This window comes from Pleurodeles waltl, chromosome 6 (assembly GCF_031143425.1).
Source record: "Pleurodeles waltl isolate 20211129_DDA chromosome 6, aPleWal1.hap1.20221129, whole genome shotgun sequence".
NCBI lineage: Eukaryota > Metazoa > Chordata > Amphibia > Caudata > Salamandridae > Pleurodeles > Pleurodeles waltl.
The window spans coordinates 73402097-73422343 of NC_090445.1; the positions used below are offsets into that span (position 1 = coordinate 73402097).

The 20247-nt window shown below is 45.7% G+C and overlaps 1 protein-coding gene across 1 annotated transcript in view; it reads right to left on the reverse strand.

Moving 5' to 3' along the window:
* Positions 1 to 20247, reverse strand: part of LOC138299219 (E3 ubiquitin-protein ligase TRIM39-like) — a 216941-nt gene that overhangs the window by 123614 nt on the left and 73080 nt on the right. Inside the window, exon 6 of the mRNA XM_069237345.1 lies at positions 10752 to 10778. Coding sequence (XP_069093446.1) covers positions 10752 to 10778 — 27 coding nt within the window. The remainder of the gene's footprint in view (positions 1 to 10751; positions 10779 to 20247) is intronic.

Genomic DNA, 20247 nt, shown 5'->3' on the forward strand with positions numbered 1-20247 from the left:
GCTGTCCTCGGGAGTTTCTTGTCGTCGTCGATGCAGGGCAGTCCTCAGAGGATTCAGAGGTCGCTGGTCCCTTTGGAAGGCGTCGCTGGAGCAGAGTTCTTTGGAAGGCAGGAGACAGGCCGGTGAGTTTCTGGAGCCAAGGCAGTTGTTGTCTTCTGGTCTTCCTCTGCAGGGGTTTTCAGCTAGGCAGTCCTTCTTCTTGTTGTTGCAGGAATCTAAATCTTTAGGTTCAGGGAAGCCCTTAAATACTAAATTTAAGGGCGTGTTTAGGTCTGGGGGTTAGTAGCCAATGGCTACTAGCCCTGAGGGTGAGTACACCCTCTTTGTGCCTCCTCCCAAGGGGAGGGGGTCACATCCCTAATCCTATTGGGGGAATCCTCCATCTGCAAGATGGAGGATTTCTAAAAGTCAGAGTCACCTCAGCTCAGGACACCTTAGGGGCTGTCCTGACTGGCCAGTGACTCCTCCTTGTTTTTCTCATTATCTCTCCTGGACTTGCCGCCAAAAGTGGGGGCTGGGTCCAGGGGGCGGGCATCTCCACTAGCTGGAGTGCCCTGGGGCATTGTAACACGAAGCTTGAGCCTTTGAGGCTCACTGCTAGGTGTTACAGTTCCTGCAGGGGGGAGGTGTGAAGCACCTCCACCCAGAGCAGGCTTTTGTTTCTGTCCCCAGAGAGCACAAAGGGCCTCACCACATGGGGTCAGAAACTCGTCTCTCAGTGGCAGGCTGGCAGAGACCAGTCAGTCCTGCACTGAACAATTGGGTAAAATACAGGGGGTATCTCTAAGATGCCCTCTGTGTGCATTTTTTAATAAATCCAACACTGGCATCAGTGTGGGTTTATTATTCTGAGAAGTTTGATACTAAACTTCCCAGTATTCAGTGTAGCCATTATGGAGCTGTGGAGTTCGTTTTTGACAGACTCCCAGCCCATATACTCTTATGGCTACCCTGCACTTACAATGTCTAAGGTTTTGCTTAGACACTGTAGGGGCATAGTGCTCATGCACATATGCCCTCACCTGTGGTATAGTGCACCCTGCCTTAGGGCTGTAAGGCCTACTAGAGGGGTGACTTACCTATGCCACAGGCAGTGGGAGGTTGGCATGGCACCCTGAGGGGAGTGCCATGTCGACTTAGTCATTTTCTCCCCACCAGCACACACAAGCTGGCAAGCAGTGTGTCTGTGCTGAGTGAGGGGTCCCTAGGGTGGCATAAGACATGCTGAAGCCCTTAGAGACCTTCCCTGGCATCAGGCCCCTTGGTACCAGGGGTACCAGTTACAAGGGACTTACCTGGGTGCCAGGGTTGTGCCAATTGTGGAGACAATGGTACATTTTAGGTGAAAGAACACTGGTGCTGGGGCCTGGTTAGCAGGGTCCCAGCACACTTCTCAGTCAAGTCAGCATCAGTATCAGGCAAAAAGTGGGGGGTAACTGCAACAGGGAGCCATTTCTTTACAACGTGTTTCCTGACTACTGCTTATGTTGCAGAATACTGAGTAACCTGTCTGTTATGTGTGACTACTGCTGGTTTGCAGAGTAACTAATGTGTAACATTCTGACAACTGCTAAGGTAGCAGGATAGTACTGTTATGTGATGTGGGTCTAATAATTACGTTGTGTACAATACAGTATATTTTCATATAATCTGGTGTTGTGTTTCCTTTGTGGTGGGGATATTGCGTCACATGTGTTGTGTGTGTTGTGCAAATGCTTTACACATTGCCTCCGGGTTAAGCCTGACTGCTCGTGCCAAGCTACCAAGGGGGTGAGCAGGGGTTATCTTGGACGTGTAACTCCCTTGCCCTGACTAGAGTGGGTAAGTTCTGCCTGGCTGAGGTGCATACCCTTGCCAACCAGAAACCCCATTTCTAACACCCCTGTTACGAGGATATGATCAAACACTGCTGTGAGGAGGTTGCCCATTTCGAAGTTGAATATTTAAGCAGTGCTTGTGGTAGCCCACTGGTGCCTGAGGTAACAGTCGGTTTGTGATTTTTCAATTACCTTAATTATTTCTGTAGGAGTGAATGCTAAGGAGGGAGCACCTCTGTAGTCCAGGTGCCCCTCTTCCATTAATCTGGCACATTTTCATTCAGGGAGCTTTCCTTGAAATGAGATTTCAGATGACCGACCTAGACATTTTTGCTTATATTTGCGTTATGGGCCGCTCGAGGACCTTTTTTAATGTAACTAGATGTCTCTCCAAAAACGTTTTGAGTCTGCTGAGTTGGAAGCATATACCAATTTGGCCCACAATGTTTCCTGTTTAGTTTTTTGTAGGATCATATCTCCCTTTTGAACAGTTTCCTCTCCTCACAAAGACTTTTTAATAGCTTTTCATCCTTTGGGGATTTACGTAGTTGCCTAAGCAGCCTACCCATGGTGGATTTTCCCAGGCACACAGTTATGGCGCCCAAGACAAGTTCCCCATGTTCACTCCCTTGGCAGTATATTGATTTGTTAATTCCTTTACAAAAACTTCCCATAATGATGCCAGGTTTGCGCTTTCTGTTGCCATGCACTCCAGACTCGCCACTGCCTCCTCTGCTTGAGCCTTGACTGTACATGTGCTCCACTTCGGGCGCTTCAAGTTTTCAGTGCCAATCTATCCCTGGACAGCTGCTACGGCTTCTTGTTTGTGCACAATTATCTGGACCATGATTGTCTGTGGGTCGTGGTGGTCACTCTCCTGACGGTGGAACACTCCAAAGTAACTTACTTACTTAAATAGTGGTAAGTTTACCAACGTATAATCGAGGTTCAGGACTGTTTCACCCTTGTCCATGCTTGGGGGATATCTGCTGGCTTCTGTCCATTTGGATTGATGTATAAGCATGAATGGGTTTGTGTATATTCTTTGCCCAGCCATCCATGCGCACAGCAGGAGGCACAGGTCATCCATATGGAGTTCTGAGATCTTGACAGACAGGTTGGTATTGATGTATATTGCTAGGCCACCTTTTTCCCTGTAGAAGAGGCAGCTTTTCTCTGCCGGCTTGTTAAATTCTTCATACCCAATATGAGGAATACTTGCTTGAGCCAAGGTCTCTTGAATTATTACTATAATAAATGCTCCTAAAAACTGGGTGACAACAGGGTCTTCATTTTTTGCCTGTAAGCCCCCTATATTTCAAGAGCAAATGTTCAAACCCCTCCCTCCACCCCCCAGACAGTGTCGGTCAACTGCAGAGCTATTATATTTTTCTGGGGTTTTGCCTGTGATACCGCTATGGGCAGCCAGCTCCAGGTGTTCTGAGGGTTGTACTTTGGTATGATTTTCCGGCGCTCCTCTTCTCTCACAATTTGGATTGTCACGTGGGGCTGCCCCCAGAACTGTGTCTCCCGTTTTCCCCTCTTGGTACAGACCTGGGCAAGTCGGTCTTCTTCCCAGGACCATGCTCCTCTAATAGCAGGTAAGAGTATCTGTCTCCTTGATAGGTTGTTACCTCTATGCTTTAGGCCTTCAGAAGCTTATCCCGTTCTAGGACCTCTGCAGGAAGATCTGAAGCCACAAACGTGAGAAGGGCGGGATCCTAAAGCTGTCTCCCTCTTGCTGGAAGAAACTTTATAGCCAGGATGTCTTCATATACCACATGATCTATGCCAGGTAATGCCTTTATTAGTTTTAAGATTATTGTGTGATTAAGTACATCCTGGGGGCCCCTAGACTTGAATTTGGGTATCCATACTGGGGTACTTGGATTGACAGAAACATACAGGGAAAAACAGTGAAAGGTGACATGAGAAAGAAAAGGTGAGAGAAAATTCACTTACATACTCAGTTGGCTCACCTCCTCCAGTCCTCATGCTTGAATCCTTTGGCACGCTGGCTGCAGCAACTGAATTCTCCACACCATTCCAGACTCTGCTCTCATGCTGCTGATAATGTTAAGCATAATGAGAACAGCGCCAGGGTTGGCTGGAGCTGGCTGACTCAACGCCCCCTGGCTGGGGACCTGTATCTGCTCTCCACTCAGCTGTCTAAGACAGCTTGGTGGAGTGGTTTAAAGTTCCTATGTGAGGCTGGCCGTCACAAGACAGTCGGCCAAAATGACATGAGTACTCTAAACCTGAGGAGTGAGCACCACTCTCCTGCTACCAGTCAGCAGCAGTGGCCTCGCCCCCAAGCACAGCTCAGGCTTGGGAAAGGGAAAAATAAAAATTATAATAAATTTATTTTATTATCATTTTATTTTTAATCTTTGAGGTGCTGGCAGCAGGGCTCTCCGGCTGTGGGGGTCCTTCTTGTGAATACTGTGAACATTGTGAGCTACTGAAGGGTAAGCAACTTGTGTATTGTTACCACATCCAGCTTAATTGCCTTTCAGCTTAATGTCTATAGAGCTAGATACTATGGTTTGAGCAAAATACTTTGACTAGGGGCACTATGACAGGGCTACCATGTATGTCAGCGAGAGCATGGCCCTTGAAGATGTATGAACATGTATGTGTATGAAAGTGAAATATGTGTACAGGGGAATGAGAGACTGTGCCGTATGTACTTGTGGCACAGTTACATGTATAACGCAAACATACAACCATTCTTTTAAATGGGAGATAGTTAAAGCACATAAAAATGACATGCAAAAATATTCAAAATATGAAGCAACTTTCTGTACTGTAAATCTGTCCCACTTAAAATAACAACAGTTGTTTTCACTTATAAATACGACATTATGTTGAGAAAATTAAACTGAAGAGTTAACTTTGTTTACATGAGTTCCATAAAACACATCATTTAGGGCCAGATGTACTAAAAGGCAATTTTGCATTTCCTATATAGTGACTTTAAAAAAATCTCTATTTAGGAAATGCAAAATGCTATGCACAGAGGCACTGATTTCCTAACAGCGATTCCTACAAAGTGGGAATTGCTATTAGGAAATCTCAAATATCCTTATTGCATTGGTGTCAATGGGCCAGTTTTGCATTTTCCAAATAGTGATTTCCTAAGAGGAAATCACTATTTGGGAAATGCAAAACCAAGAATGTCAATGGTCAAAAATAGTGGTGCACATGTAGATCACACATATGCCCAAGCGGCATGTGTGTGCTCTATTGCAATTTAAAAAAAGCAAGTCAATGGTAACTGTATTTCCTAAATGCCCAAATCACATTTAGGAAATGCTTTGTACATCAGAATAGGAATCGCAAATAGGTAATCCCTATTTGCGATTTCCTATTCTGGGGATCACAAATTGCATTTTCTACATGGTAGAAATCACAATTTACGATTACATAAAGGCCTTTGTACATCAGAAATGGCGTTTTGCATTTCTTGACGGCCCAAAATGATGATTCGGATCGTTAAGAAATGCAAAAGGGCTTTGTACATCTTGCCCTTAAATTTTCTTCCACTTCCTAGTGTCACATTTGCAAACACCAGGCATCTTGCTCCCAGAAGCCTATAGACATGGTTCCATATATATAACAGAAAAATGCATTTGTTTAAATGGGAGGAATTTTAAGTGACGAAATATGCTTCATAAAACATTGAGACGTAATAGGCTTAATCAAAATTGGAGAAAGACATTAAGACTTAGGCCCTTATTATGACCCGGGCAGTCTTTTGAATGCCAGGGTAAAGGTGGTGGTGTCACTGCCAACAGGCTGGCGGTGAAGACCGCCACATTATGAGTGTGGCGGGTTGACCTCTGCCAACCCGCCACACCCCCACTCATACCACCAGGGCGGTTGGACCCGCTGGGCCGGAGATGAGCATCTCCGACCTAGCAGTCCACAGAAGAACGCCGGTGGTATTATGATCCGGCTTTCCACCAGGGTTTTGCGGCGGTAACACCGCCACGAAAACCCTAGCGGAAAGGCTACTGGTGACAGGGAATTTCTTCACTGTCACCGGCAGATGACTCTCCCCCCTCTAATCAAGCACAATACCCTCCCCCAACCCCTCCATACCAGAACCCCCCACCCCTCTCAGGTACAAAGCCCCTCTCCCCCCCTTCAGGTACAGTGCCCCCCTCCATGTACAGCGCCCCCACCCCAGCATAAATGCACACCCACACGCACCCCGCATACACTCATTCACCAATACTTACATGCACACATTCACTCACACAAATTCATACATGCATTCACTGCAACACTCATACACACATTCATGACAACACTCATACTTGCATTCAACCACACACACTCATACACACTTACATTCATACAAGCACTCACTTCTACATTCATACAAGCACTCACTTCTACATTCATACACGCATTCAACCATGTATATACACATACATGCACACATGCAGACAACACCCATGCACACACAACACAACCCACCCTCCCACCCCCTTCCCTGTCGGACGATCGACTTACCTGGTCTGGGGAGGAGGTCGTCTGGCAGGGAATGGGTGCTTCCACCACCGGTGGCGCCCCGCCATCAGGACACGCCACGCCGTATTACTGCTCATAATACAGCAGACGGAGTCCTCCCGGCGGGTGGGCCTGTGGTGGAACTGCCCATGCGCCTGCGCCCACCAGGATGACTACTGCTGGAGTTTCGCCCAAAATGTGGCAAGAATCCAGCAGTATGGTGGGTGAAAGACCACCAGAACTGGCGGTCTTCTCTGCGCCGTGGCTTTGATGGTCTTGTAAGAAAACGGTTAAAGTCATTATGAGGGCCTTAATGGTTTGTAGAAAACGCATTCTTTATTTTAAATTTCTCCTATTTAAAAAAATGACTATTTTTCAGTTATAAATATGGCACAGTGTCTACTGACCACTGGGAGCAAAAAGCTTGATGCTTGTAAATGTTATAATTTAAAATGACAGAAAAGTAAAATGAAGAGTTAATCGTTAAGGTAACTTCACAATTACATTTTTTCCTATTGTCAAGCATTCAGAAACATCATTTTGTTCTCAAACTCCAAAATTAAGTTGAAAAAGACTTTTATTTAAAAGTTCAATATTTCAGCACTTCACCTCTGTGCCCCAGCCTGGCCCATAAATCTGACTGAGCACTGCTCATTATCAGGCTCTGCTATCTGCAGCCTGATGATAATAATGTAATCACAGCCTTTCCCTTACCTCTAAAAGAAAAAATGACCCTGTGTTTTGCTTATTTAAGAATTAACTTAAGGCGAGCTACTGTTAGGGTAACTGGGAGCAACTGGTAGCTCGTGATTGACTGGTTGGAGACACCTGTTACAGTGTATTATTTTCAGGATGGCTGAGCAAAGTATGATGGTGCCACCAACCTTTTTGCCAATACGAGGTGAACCACTGATTCCATGGAAAAGATGGAAACATATGTTTTCCACTTATATGTTGGCAATTGGTGGTGATAAATATGAACCTGTAAGAAACAGGCTATTCTGTTACATCATTTGGGAGCAGAAAGAAGAAGGGTGTACGATGATCTTCCAAAAAGTATCACTAGGTGTTGGAGCGGGTCAAGTTGCAAATGTTTTTGACATGCCGCTGTCAATTCTTGATAAGCGCTTCATACCTAAGGTGAGCACTCTTTTGAAAGACACAAGTTTTGTCTCATGTTGAAGGAGTAGATAAAGATATTTTGTCCTATGTGTCTGCGTTAAGAGGATTGGCCCTTACATGTCAGTTTCAAGATTTAGCTGGTAGTTTAATTTGTGACCAAATATGCTGTGCGAGTAATAAGTGAGTCAAAGAGAAGTTATTAGCTAATGATGGTAAATTAGAATAAACTATTCAAATTGCAAGAAGCATGGAAGACACTGCTTTGTGGTTAAAATAAATGGATTCTAGCAATGAGAAAGATAAAACTGTCAAGGAGGAAGGTGTAGGAGAAGTGAAAGAACTTGAAAAAGTAAATCAAACTAAGATGTATGCGAGAAACAGTAGACAGCCAAAATTATATCAAGTGAAAGTCCTAGAAATGAACAAAGAAGCATCATTTGTTATAGGTGTGGTAACCCAGGACACATTAGTTCAAGTACAATATGTCAGGCAAGAAATTTCATATGTAGGTACTGTGGCAAGAGAGGCTATCTAGCTAAAGTGTGTAGCATGAAGGGTGAGGCGCAGAATGAAGAGGTGGTGCCATCAGAGAGACCTAAACGTTATGTTAGATCCCAATGCTAGTGAACCTGTCATGATAACAGAAACAATACATGGACAGGGCAAGGGAAAACATGGAAGGGAAAATAAGAGTGAGGATATTATACAAAGATTTCCTTTTTTTTCTGAGAAACCTGGACTATTGAAGGGTTTCACCCATAAGATAATCTTGAAAGAAAAAGATGTACCATAAATTGAGACCTGTGCCTCATTTGATGAGAGATAAATTGCAGAAAGAATTGGATAAGTTACTGGCAAGGGGAATTATAGAATCCTTTGATTGGCTATCTCCAGTGGTGGTGGTGGCTCCTAATGATGGTGGAAAAATGCACCTATGTATTGATTTGAGGGAATTGAACAAAACTATATGGGTAGGTAGGCAGCCATTACAAACATTTCTGACATATTATGCATGAAGGAAAGATGTTCAATGTGCTTCACACAGCGGTGTACCACCAGGTAAACTGACATGAAGATTCAACCCCTTTAACTTCATTTATTACAACTTTGGGTGAATTTATTATCAGAGGATGCCTTTTCGCTTGGCACCTACATCGGCTATTTTTCAAAGAATGATACAGAACATCTTTAATGGTATGAATAAGCTTTTATGTTTTCAAGACGATATCTTGGTAATTGGGGAATCTGAAAAGGGGCATGATAAGGTGTTAATGAAAGTCTTATCAAGGACTGAAAAACATGTCCTAGCTATAAAGAAGGAGGAGTGTCAGCTAAGAAAAGAGGAAGTAGATTATTTGGGCATGAAACTACAGTATCAGGCATAAATCCAAAAAGCTGTAGCTGATGCGCCCGACCCTAGAACAAAGAACAACTGAAATCTTTTCTTAGACTGGTGGAATATTGTGCTAAGTTTATATATAATTTTACAGAAAAAGTAGAACCTATGCAAGTTTTATTGAAGAACAAAAATGTATTTGATTGTGAAAAGGAATGTGAGAAAGCATTCTGCGATATCATACAATCCATTATAAAATCACCTTCGCTGGGTCATTTTAATATCAATAGCAAGACTGAAGTAACAACTGATGGCGACCTCCCCGCCAGAGTTAATAAGAGTTCCCCACTAGCGGGAAACAGGATACAGCATTGTCTCTAACTCGTAATTGAGCTAGCGGCAATGTTGTAGCCTGCAGGGTGCCCCAGCACCCTGACAATGTTCACTGTCTGCAAGGGTGCTGCCTGGGGTCCCCTGCACCCATTCTATGGCAGCATTTTCATGGCAGTGGTGCCAGCATGAAACCGCCGGGGGAGAAGGGAGTCGTAATGCCCAGGGGATTGTAATCAGCATTGGCAGCGGTCCGACCGCCATTCGGGAGTCTGTCGGTCTAGTGACCGCCATACTCCTTATGACCCCCTGAGTGTATTACAAAGTTTATAGAAAAGGTGCTCAGGTAGGCAGGAATTTCTAAAGTGTTAAACATTTTCTGAAACAGATGGGCATTATTCAGACCACAAGCTAATGGTTTGAATGAAAGAGTGAATCGAATAATAATGGAAGACAACTTTCAATAGCAAATTGCTTAATATGGAAGGAATAACTGAATAAAATGATTTGCGGTTATATAGAATCACACCACATTCTATAACAGGAGTGGTACCTTTTATTGCTCTCAAGGGTAGAGGACCTGCCACCAAAGAATCCCCCATGTAGTTACAGAATAAGAAACAAGTATGGGTGGACTGGGAAGCTATTAGGAAGAGAGTGAGTTAAATTGAAAGAGCAAGTGAACAAGTTTATAATAGCAGGAAAGGTGTGAGACAGACGGTTTTGCTTTCAAGAGATTGATTGGGTGGTGACAAGAAGAGAGGATTTGTGAGAAAAGGTTAGAGCAGATAGTCTCAACCTCGGAAGGTGCTCTGAGTGAAAACAAATCTTGTTGTTTTGGATGCTGGAAAGGAATGGAGTTTTGGGAATTTAAGTACAATAAATAGACCAGATGTGTAATAAGTAAACTACAATTTACTGAAAAATGCATAAATATTTATGAAATGTCTTTAAAATAAAGAGTAATATACTATTTTTGAAGGAAAAAATGTTTGATTGGAATTGTAAAAATCTGTATGATGGGAAGATATGTAGGAATGTTCTTGTTCACAGGAATGTTAAGAGTAAAATGTGTGAATGGGGAATGTTCTGGGAACTGTCAGTTGGAGATTGGAGGCTGCAGTCTAGCTGGTATGAATGCGGAATAATAAAGATAAAACTCACTGGCATGTGGAGATTACTACAGCATCCAACATACCTAAAGGGGCCCCTAAGCCATTTTAGGAACTGCAGAAGGGACCGAAATCGAAATGCCTAGTCAAATCATGAAGGTCCTGTGGAAAGAAGGACCGTGTGTATAAAACAACTTTCTCTATCAGGGGATTATTGCATGTTGAGATTATAGCACTGACATTTGTGCATGTCTAGGTTTTGGTGCTAGAATTATGACAGGTGTTTACAAATATAGACACTTCAGCCATATTCATTCTCTCCCAAAGCAAACACCCTCTATTGCCAATACATGAATAACATCAGAGCAAGGCAGAAAAAGCCTATCTGTTTCATCTCACAGCAGAGACCCTCTGAAGTGATAAACAAAGTTGCTAAATGTACACTATCACAATATGAGAAACAGAATGTGCAAGAATAAAGAAGTGAAGAACAAAAAAAGAAGGACAAACTGTTACTTGCAAAGCTGCGAGACCATCTCCATGCTAAAAGAAAAACACAATTAGAAAACAGTCAGTAAATATTTCAAAAACAAACATTAAATACAGAAAGTTCGATTCATATTCACACTTTAAAATTCCAAAAAGGTATACCTTAAATAAAAATGTTTGAATTCTACTTCACTGTGCATGTCAATCACCCTTGCTGCCCTCCAGTCACCCAGCCCATAGTCCAAACATTCACCATCCCTTACTTAGATCCAATATCTAACAAATTCATAAACATAATCGAGTCCTATCCCGCACGCTAACCCTTATCCCCTCTTAAATCTTACCCCCACCATTAACCATACCCTTACTTAACCCCATCATATGCCCAAAAGACAACCCTTAACCACATTCAAAATCCATTGAAAAATAATTTGTAATGTATTTTTCTATTGTTAGTATACATACCAGATTTTTAGTATAAACACATCCATCAAATAGAAGTCCACTTACTAAATATTACATTTGTGGTATAGTTTTTTTGTGCCTTGACATTTTCCATTTTACAGCAAACCCTAAACATAACAGAATATCTTTTGAGCTCCTATGCATCATATACAAGTGCCATTGACCTTTTAACTACCTGTCAGGTATTCTATCAATCCCCTGCAACCTCCGTAACAGTTGATGTACACTGATGTATATATTTGCAAGTCGCAAGGAAGGTTGGGGTGTTACAAACCCTTTTCTTCACAAGTCAAAAGAGTTTGTAGAGGACACCATCAATTCCATAGGTCAGACACCCTTATAATTAACTCCAGGGGCCGTATTACAAATACAGCACATTTTACTTGCTTGCTCTGGACGTACCTTTCAAAAGGTGCACCTGGTGCAAACAAGGAGAGTGTGCTGTATTAGAATGAATGTGATGCCCCCAGGGCAGCCGCAAACTCTAGCTGTCCTGGGGGCAGCGCATTCAAGTGAAATAGGGAGAGGCTTTGAAGCAGCCACTCTGTGATTCAGTGTGCAAGAGGTAATACACCTGCACTTTTGGAGGAGTGAGAGATCCCCCTGCAGGCGGCTGCAGTGAGTGTCTGCCCCTTCCAGAGGGCTGCTATCAGGCGCACAATGGCAGTGCGCCAGCTTTTGTGACACACTGTCAGTGCGCCTCCTGAGAGCTTCTTTGCCTTTGCATGCACGTCTATAATACAGAACAGGTGCAGAGGCAAAGAGATTTACTCATTTGCATGGTGCGCCTCCGAAGATAGCGCTGGTGCTATTTGTGTGCCCGCGCTATCTGTAATACCAAAGTGCCCCAGGTGCCCGCAAAGTGGGTGCAAATGCCTGTTGCGCCCCGGGGCACATGTGTAATACGGCCTCAGATTTGAAAAATTCTTCCTTTTGATTGTGCTGAAGTTATGGAATTTCCTCCTTCATGCTATCAGAACAAAAGCCTCCTAAAAATCCTTAAAAGTAAATGGCATTATCTATAACCATATAAAATGACTCATCTTCTGGTAGACTCTAAGGTCACAGCCAGTTTGGGGGCATATTCTGTTAAGATTACTGAATATTATATCGAATGTTTTAATCTGAAGCATTTATGCCTGAATATCACATATAACTGTGGCCTCCTTTTGGTATCCTATATTTACTAGGTTCTTGTCTGGAATGTCTTTACTGGTTAAAATTCTATACAATCTTCACCTGAATGTAGCACCTGACTGCTTAATTTAGGCAATTTTGACTTTGTGACTTCTGTAATATTCTGTGCAACTCTATGAATCCATTTCACACTACACAAAACCATAAATGCAACTCTATGAATCTATTTCACACTACACAAAACCATAAAAATAATAACTGTATCAGTTGTTATATAGTAAAAACACACTGAAAGTCACAAAAGGATTTAGGATTTCCCAAAACGTTAAGTCCTTAATCCATTTGCGAATTTTAATGTGTTTGTAGTACATACTGTTGGACTTTTTTGCTTATGCAGCGTCATCCCGAATCTTTTTGCCTCCTGTCTCCTAATTTTTCTGAAATGTTACTGTTGGCCTTTGAACTCTGAGCACTTTACCATTGCTAACCAGTGCTAAAGTGCATATGCTCTCTGTGTGAATTGTAGGGTTGGTTGGTTTATCCATGATTGGCATATTTGTTTTACTAGTAAGTCCCTAGTAAAGTGCACTAGAGGACCCAGGGCCTGTAAATCAAATGCTACTAGTGGGCCTGCATCACTGGTTGTGCCACCCACATAAGTAGCTCTGTAATCATGTCTCAGACCTGCCACTGCAGTGTGTGTGTGTGCAGTTTTAACTGTAAATTAGACTTGGCAAGTGTACCCACTTGCCAGGCCTAAACCTTCCCTTTTCTTACATGTAAGGCACCCCTAAGGTAGCCCCTAGGTAGCCCCAAGGGCAGGGTGAAGTATATGGTTAAGGTAGGACATATAGGCCCTCATTACAACATTGGTGGGTGGCAACTGCCGCCCACCAAGTTGTAAGCGCGGTGCGGCCGCCAATGCAGCGTCACTTCTGCGGAGGCCATTACGAGATCCCCGCCGGCCCAGCGGGGATGTTGGCCGCAACACGGGAGCCGGGGGTGTTGCGGCGGTGCGACGGGTGCGGTTGCCCCCATTGCCCTTTTCACTGTCTGCTATGCAGACAGTGAAAAACTCCATGGGGCGTGGCAGGGGGCCCCTGCACTGCCCATGCCAGCAGCATGGGCAGTGCGGGGGGCCAAAAGGGCCCCGCAACTCCCCTTTCCGCCAGCCTTTTCATGGCGGTTCCTAGCGCCATGAAAAGGCTGGTAGGAAGGGACTCGTAATCCCCGGGGCTGCTGGGGATTACAACCGCCGGGACCAACGTGGCGGTAAACCGCCACGGTCATAATCCCAAGGAATGCACCGCCAGCCTGTTGGCGGTGCTTCCTAAGAAACAGCCCTGGCGGTCTTTGACCACCAGGGTTGTAAGGAGGGCCATAGTAATGTGTTTTATACGTCCTAACAGTGAAATATTGCTAAATTTGTTTTTCACTGTTGAAAGGCCTGTGTCTCTCATAGGTTAACATGGGGGCTACCTTTAAATCTGATTAAAGTGTAGATTCCCTTTGAGAGCGGATGGACATGCGGCGTTTGGGGTCTCTGAGCTCACAATTTAAAAATACATCTTTTAGTAAAGTTGATTTTAAGACTGTGGGGGTCATTCTGACCCCGGCCGGCGGCAGATGCCGCCGGCCTTGCGGGAACCGCCAGAATACCGCTGTGCGGTCAAAAGACCGCCACGGGTATTCTGGGTTTCCCGCTGGGCTGGCGGGCGACCGCCAGTAGGCCGCCCGCCAGCCCAGCGGGAAACACCCTTCCACGGGGATGCTGGATCCGAATGGAGCCGGCGGAGTGGAAGGGGTGCGACGGGTGCAGTAGCACCCGTCGCGATTTTCAGTGTAATCATGGTGGGGCCCTCTTACGGGGGCCCCTGCAGTGCCCATGCCATTGGCATGGGCACTGCAGGGGCCCCCACGGCACCCCATACCGCCATCCTGTTCCTGGCGGCCAAAACACGCCAGGAACAGGATGGCGGTATGGGGGTCGGAATCCCCATGGCGGCGCAGGATTCCCCAGGGCAACGGAAAACCGGCGGTACACCGCCGGTTTTCCGTTTCTGACCGCGGCTGTACCGCCGCGGTCAGAATGCCCAAGGGAGCACCGCCAGCCTGTTGGCGGTGCTCCCGCGGTCCCCGGCCCTGGCGGTTTTTACCGCCAGGGTAGGAATGACCGCCTGTGTTTGAAAATGCCACTTTTAGAAAGTGGGCATTTTCCTGCTTCTACCATTTCTGTGACTCTGCCTGTTTGTGGATTCCCTGTCTGCGTCAGTTTGATAGTTGGGCTGGTTGCACCTCACACTAGACAGAGACACAAAGGGAGCTGGGGTGTAGTCTGCATTTCCTGATGAGTCATCTGTGCTAGGAGGGAGGGGAGAAGTGGTCACTTACACCTGAAAGGGCTGTGCCTGTCCTCCCACAATGCAGTCTCCAGCCCCCTGGTGAGTGTCTGGGGCATGGCCTGGGCAAGGCAGAATTTCACATTTAAGAGAGACTTAGCTTTGAAGTAGGCCTACTTCAAAGGAGAAATTGGGTATAAGAAGGGCACCCAAAACCACAGACTTTGGAACACTTCTGGAAACCAAGCGGAACCTCTGCCTGGAGAAGAGCTGAAGAGCTGAGGAAGAAGAGCTGCCCTTCCTGTGACTCTGCCAGAGTAAGAGGGCAAAGACTGGACTTTGTGTGCCTTCCATCTTGAGAAGAAATCTCCAAGGACTTGATTTAGAGCTTGCCTCCTGTTGTTTGAAGTCTCAGGGACAGCAAAGACTTCTCTCTGCCAGCACCTGGAGTCTCTGGGGAGACTCCTACTCTGTGGTGTTCATCCAGTTCCTGGGACCCTGAAAGGAGAAGCTGCTAGCCTAAGAGGAGGAAATCCACGCACAGAGCGCCGTGCGGGGTAAAGATCGACGCAACTCCAATCTGCGGCTGAAGAAACGATGCGCTGCCGGCTCCGCGGCTGAAAATCAACACTCGCCGGAAAAGCGACCGAAGAATCGACGCAGGGAGCAGGAGAAACGACACACAGCATTGCTGACGGAGGCTGGGAGATCGCAACGTTCACAACCAGCGATGCGTGGTTTTCAGATCATCGTGCGACTGGATTTCTGACGCAAGTACCGCTGGGCATCTAAAAACAACTCGAGGCCTGCCCGGACCTAGAAGTGCTGACCAGTTCGACGCATCGCTCTCCTGCAGAGAAAAGAAATGACGCGCCGGACCCAGACGAAAGAAGAAACAATGCAAGATCTCGCTCGTGAGTGAAATCGATGCATCGCAAGCTCTTTTTGACGCACCAGTGCGGGTTATTTTTGACACACCCAAGGTACATTTTCACGCTAACAGTGTTAGTATGTGCTTCAAACTACATTAAGACTCTTTTAGCTTTTTAATTGATAACTTGACTTGTGTACTGTGGATTTTTGTTGTTTTGTTTAGATAAATATTTCCTATTTTTCTAAACCTGTGTTGTGTCATTTTGTAGTGTTTTTATTAAGTTAATGTGTGTTGGTACAAATACTTTACACCTAGCACTCTGAAGTTAAGCCTACTGCTCTGCCAAGCTACCAAGGGGGTAAGCAGGGATTAGCTGAGGGTGACTCTCTTTTACCCTGACTAGAGTGAGGGTTCTTGCTTGAACAGGGATTAACCTGACTGTCAACCAAAGACCCCATTTCTAATACATACAAACTGATATTTTGATCTGTAAAGCTTGCAATTGTGTGGAGCACAGCCCTTGTAAGTACAACAATCTTTATGCACCTTATATATTTGTGCTTACTGAAACAGCCCCCTCTCACCAAGGCCATGAATACACACAAGAAAATCACTGTGGGGCCAGGAATGACCCCAGAATGGTATACAGTCACTTATCAAGCCCTGCGTGCCCAATTGCAAGTATCTGGGATACCGGTTTCTGGAGGTCTGACCCCACACTGATACTAATCTAGCATGTGCACACAGGCCTATGCCTGCCTTCGGCATGTGCCTAGCCCTGGACTTGTCAAGCAAGCCCTGAGAATTAACAGATTGTAGAGTGGTGGTGACATCACACCATGCTTTGAAATTAGCAAGCCTTTTTACCTGTGTCACAAGAGTGGAACCCTACTGCCCCCCTCATATAAATTTCCTTGTTCGGGTGTCCAACATGGTAGCAAGGACATTGTATAGACCACTGCCCCTCACTGATGGCGCTCTGAGAGATGAATCGGACGGATGGTAGCCAGGGTGCCTGGTGAGTGTCTTCATTCATCTCGGCACAAGGATTTGACTGGAGGTATGTCGGGCCACAGCGGGATTGGAATCAGGACCTCCACTGGATACTAAATGGAGGTGCTGGAGCCTTGTGGTGTCTAGGAAGCATACATGGTGCTGCTGCCATTAATGCTGCACCACTACTACTGACTGTGGATTTCCTGAGGAAGAGAAGTCTGCTTTTGCCCCCCTCCTCCCCGATCAGAGGCAAAGTGTGGGGGGAGGGAGGACTAGATGTGGGGACACAGAACATCTGTGAGATGCCAAGGGCACCTTTGTACTGACCTTGAAAGTCTCGCTTCCAAAGCGGCTTACTACTTAGATAACAATTACACACATGCCTTAAGAGATGGAAGCAGGCCTATGACTGCTGTTCGGCTGCCTGGTTCTTTTTTTTTTTTACTGCTCTTGCTCATGCCTGTTGACCTAAACAGGAGGATTTATCTGGCAGATGTGAAAGTGCTAACATTAATGGCAAGGTGATGAGCTAAGGGCCCCGGTGGCAGCATGTCCAATAAAGGTAACACACACCCTGGCTTAAACATAAGTAATACAGAGGACAAACTGCCCAAACTTCTATTTGAACCCAGATGTGGTTCTATGCTTACTAGAGGTAATGGTGGGACTGGAGTCCTGTCAACACTAGATCAGTTGTGAATGACTGCATGAAGACATTTCTTGGAGCAATATAGGAAAGACTTTCCTCTATTAACAGTAAGATGGGCACACAACCTCAGAATGGACTGCATCTTGCATTAACTAGAGAAACACTACATAAGGTTGCAGGAAGTAGAACAAACAGTGTCAGATGTTGGTGACAACCTTAACACTAAGGGTGAAAAGCTGCTGAAATATGAAAAAGGGACTAAACATTATCACTGCTAAAAACAAAGACTTGGAGGCAAGGTCTAAGTGTAATAATATCTGCATACTAGGTACCCCTGAAAACACTTGCAGGATACAAAACTATATATATTAAAACTGATGCCTGACACACTTGGATCTCAATTATTTTCATGCCTCCTGTAGTGGACAGTGCACATAGATCGGTTGTCTAGAGCAGTGTTGTCCAACCTTTTTATCGCCGCGGACCGGTAAATGTTTGATAATTTTTCCGTGGCCCGCTTGTCCCATTGTGTGACAAGCGGGCCACGGAAAAATTATCAAACATTTACCGCCCGCCACAGTGGGGCGGCCCGGTGCAGATTGATCCACGGACCGGCACCGGTCCGCGGCCCGGGGGTTGGGGAACACTGGTCTAGAGGCCCCCTTGGTGATTCAGGCCGCCCCATAATTGCTAGGCTTCTTAGTTTTCAAGCTAGGGACACTGCCCTACGACTGGCCTGCAAGTAAAGTATTCTATTCTATGATGGTCACTCAAGCTCCCTGTTCCCTGACTTTACCATAGCAGTATGGCGAGAATCAAATTCACCCCGGTCAAGCAACAACTTCTGAAGGAAGGAATCCAATATGCCACACTTTATCCGACTCGACTGAAGATCTCTCACCAAGTCAAACAACATATCTTTCAGTCCCCTCAAAAAGGAACCTGAACTCCTGGAGAAATTATCATGTGCCAGATTTCAGTGCCCTGAGCACAAGGAACCCCAATCGTCCTCATCAAGACGCAGGGCCTCATTACGAGTGTGCCGGTCTGAACCGCAGGGTAACCGACTGTCCAGAGGTCCCAGATGGGCCAGGTTGGTCGTCGTGATCCAGGTGTGCAGATCTGCTGTCGTCACTGTCGGCCGCTTTGGGGGGGGGGACTGGATGTAGCTGGCACGTCCTCTCCGGTATGGGTCCTGTGGGGATGGAAATGCAGTGTTATTGTATCTGCGTGTGCAATCTTGTGCATGGGTGTGTTTCCCTGTATGATTGTGATTTCCCTGTCAGCTTGGCCTTGTGTGAGTGGTGATTTTGTGGGCTGGGTGAGTCTCTCTACTGGGCATGCTACGGCGATGGGTGTCCATGCAGGTCTGTGTTGGGGGTCCATGCATTGGTGTTACATGCAGGGTTTGGTATTGGGATGGGTGGGTTGTGATGGTGGGGTATGGGTGAGGAGGTGGAGTGATGGGGGTGAGGGTAGGGGTAGGAGTTTGTGATGGCATGCAGGTAGGGTGGGGGGGATAAAGTAGTAAAGATTTGACTTAGCAGAGTCCAGTCCTACTGCTACTCCTGCGAGGCCCTCAGGATGCATTATTGTCAAGACTGCTCCTCCCATGTTGTTAGTTGTGGGGGAGGACATGGGGGTCCACTGCCAGTCCTCTGTACTGCTACCTGGTGTCTTGCAACCACGGAACGCACCTTCCCCCGTAGGTCATTCCGCCTCTTCCTGATGTCATCCCTTGTTCTGGGGTGCTGTCCCATGGTGTTGACCCTGTCCACGATTCTCCGCCATAGCTCCATCTTCCTAGCAATGGACGTCTGCTGCACCTGTGATCCGAATAGCTGTGGCTCTACCCTTATGATTTCCTCCACCATGAACCTTAGCTCCTCCTCTGAAAACCTGGGGTGTCTTTGGGGTGCCATGGATGTGGTGTGAGTGATTTGTGTGAGGATGTGTGGGGTGATGTGATAGGGTGTATGCTGTGATGTGCGTGGATGGTGTATGGGTGATGGTGTTCTGTGCCTCTGATTGAGTGGGTGCTCCTGGCTTGTGTCTCTCTGTGTTGGCAATCTTGTTTTTCATTGAAAGGGTTGTGGGTAATGTGGCTGTGTGTTTTATAGTGGTGTGAGTGTGTGGGTGTAGTGTGTGTATATATGTCAGGTGTGTGTAGTTTGAATTGTCCAATGTGGTGGTGTTTTGTAAATGTGTGTGTATTTTGAGCGCGGCGGTGTGTACCGCCAATGGTTTACCACGTTTGAAAGACCGCGGCATTGATTCATGGGTCGTGATACTGTGGGTGTATTCCTGTTGGCGTAATGGTGTGGGTTTTGCTATCGCCAGTTTATCACTGACCTTTGGGCTGACGGACTTGTGTGGGTGTCTGTATAGTGGCGGAGTTCTCAGTGTGGGTCATAATACCCATAGCGGAATACTGCCGTGGGCACGGTATGCTAGCAGCCGTCAGCACGGCATTTACTGCCAGGGTTGTAATGGGGGCCTAAATCTCATTTTGATATAGTATATACAGAGCCAGCTTCCTACAACTTAGTTACTACAAGAGAAAAGAATTCAGTTGCTGCTGCTCATCTTTGTAAGGTCTGCTGTCACCATTATTTTAATACTTTTTAAACATAATTGAATTAGGATCATGGCTATTACCTAGTTTGATGCACATAATCTATAATCAAATATAACGTGATGTTAGAATATATAAGATTGTTGAAATTCATTATTTACTTGCTGACATCCTAGGTGGACAGCGAAAAAGTTCAAACCTAACCACTTATTGTGTACTGTAGAAAAGAAGGTGCCTTATCCTGTCAGTGTCTGTGCCACCCAATGTCCAGCAGTTTATGTTCCGGCAGGATGGGCTTCAGTGAGTTGGCTGCGAAAACATCAAATGCTTGAATTAATCTCAACCACTGGCAATCTCTGGGGGCCACATCCCAATCCATTGTTTTTTTTGCCAGTCGCTGAAATTAATTCAAGCATTGCATTCATCATCTTGTTGTTTTTGCTTCAACGAGTTGGCAGTGGCCAATCTGTACCTAGCCGAGCTAGAGG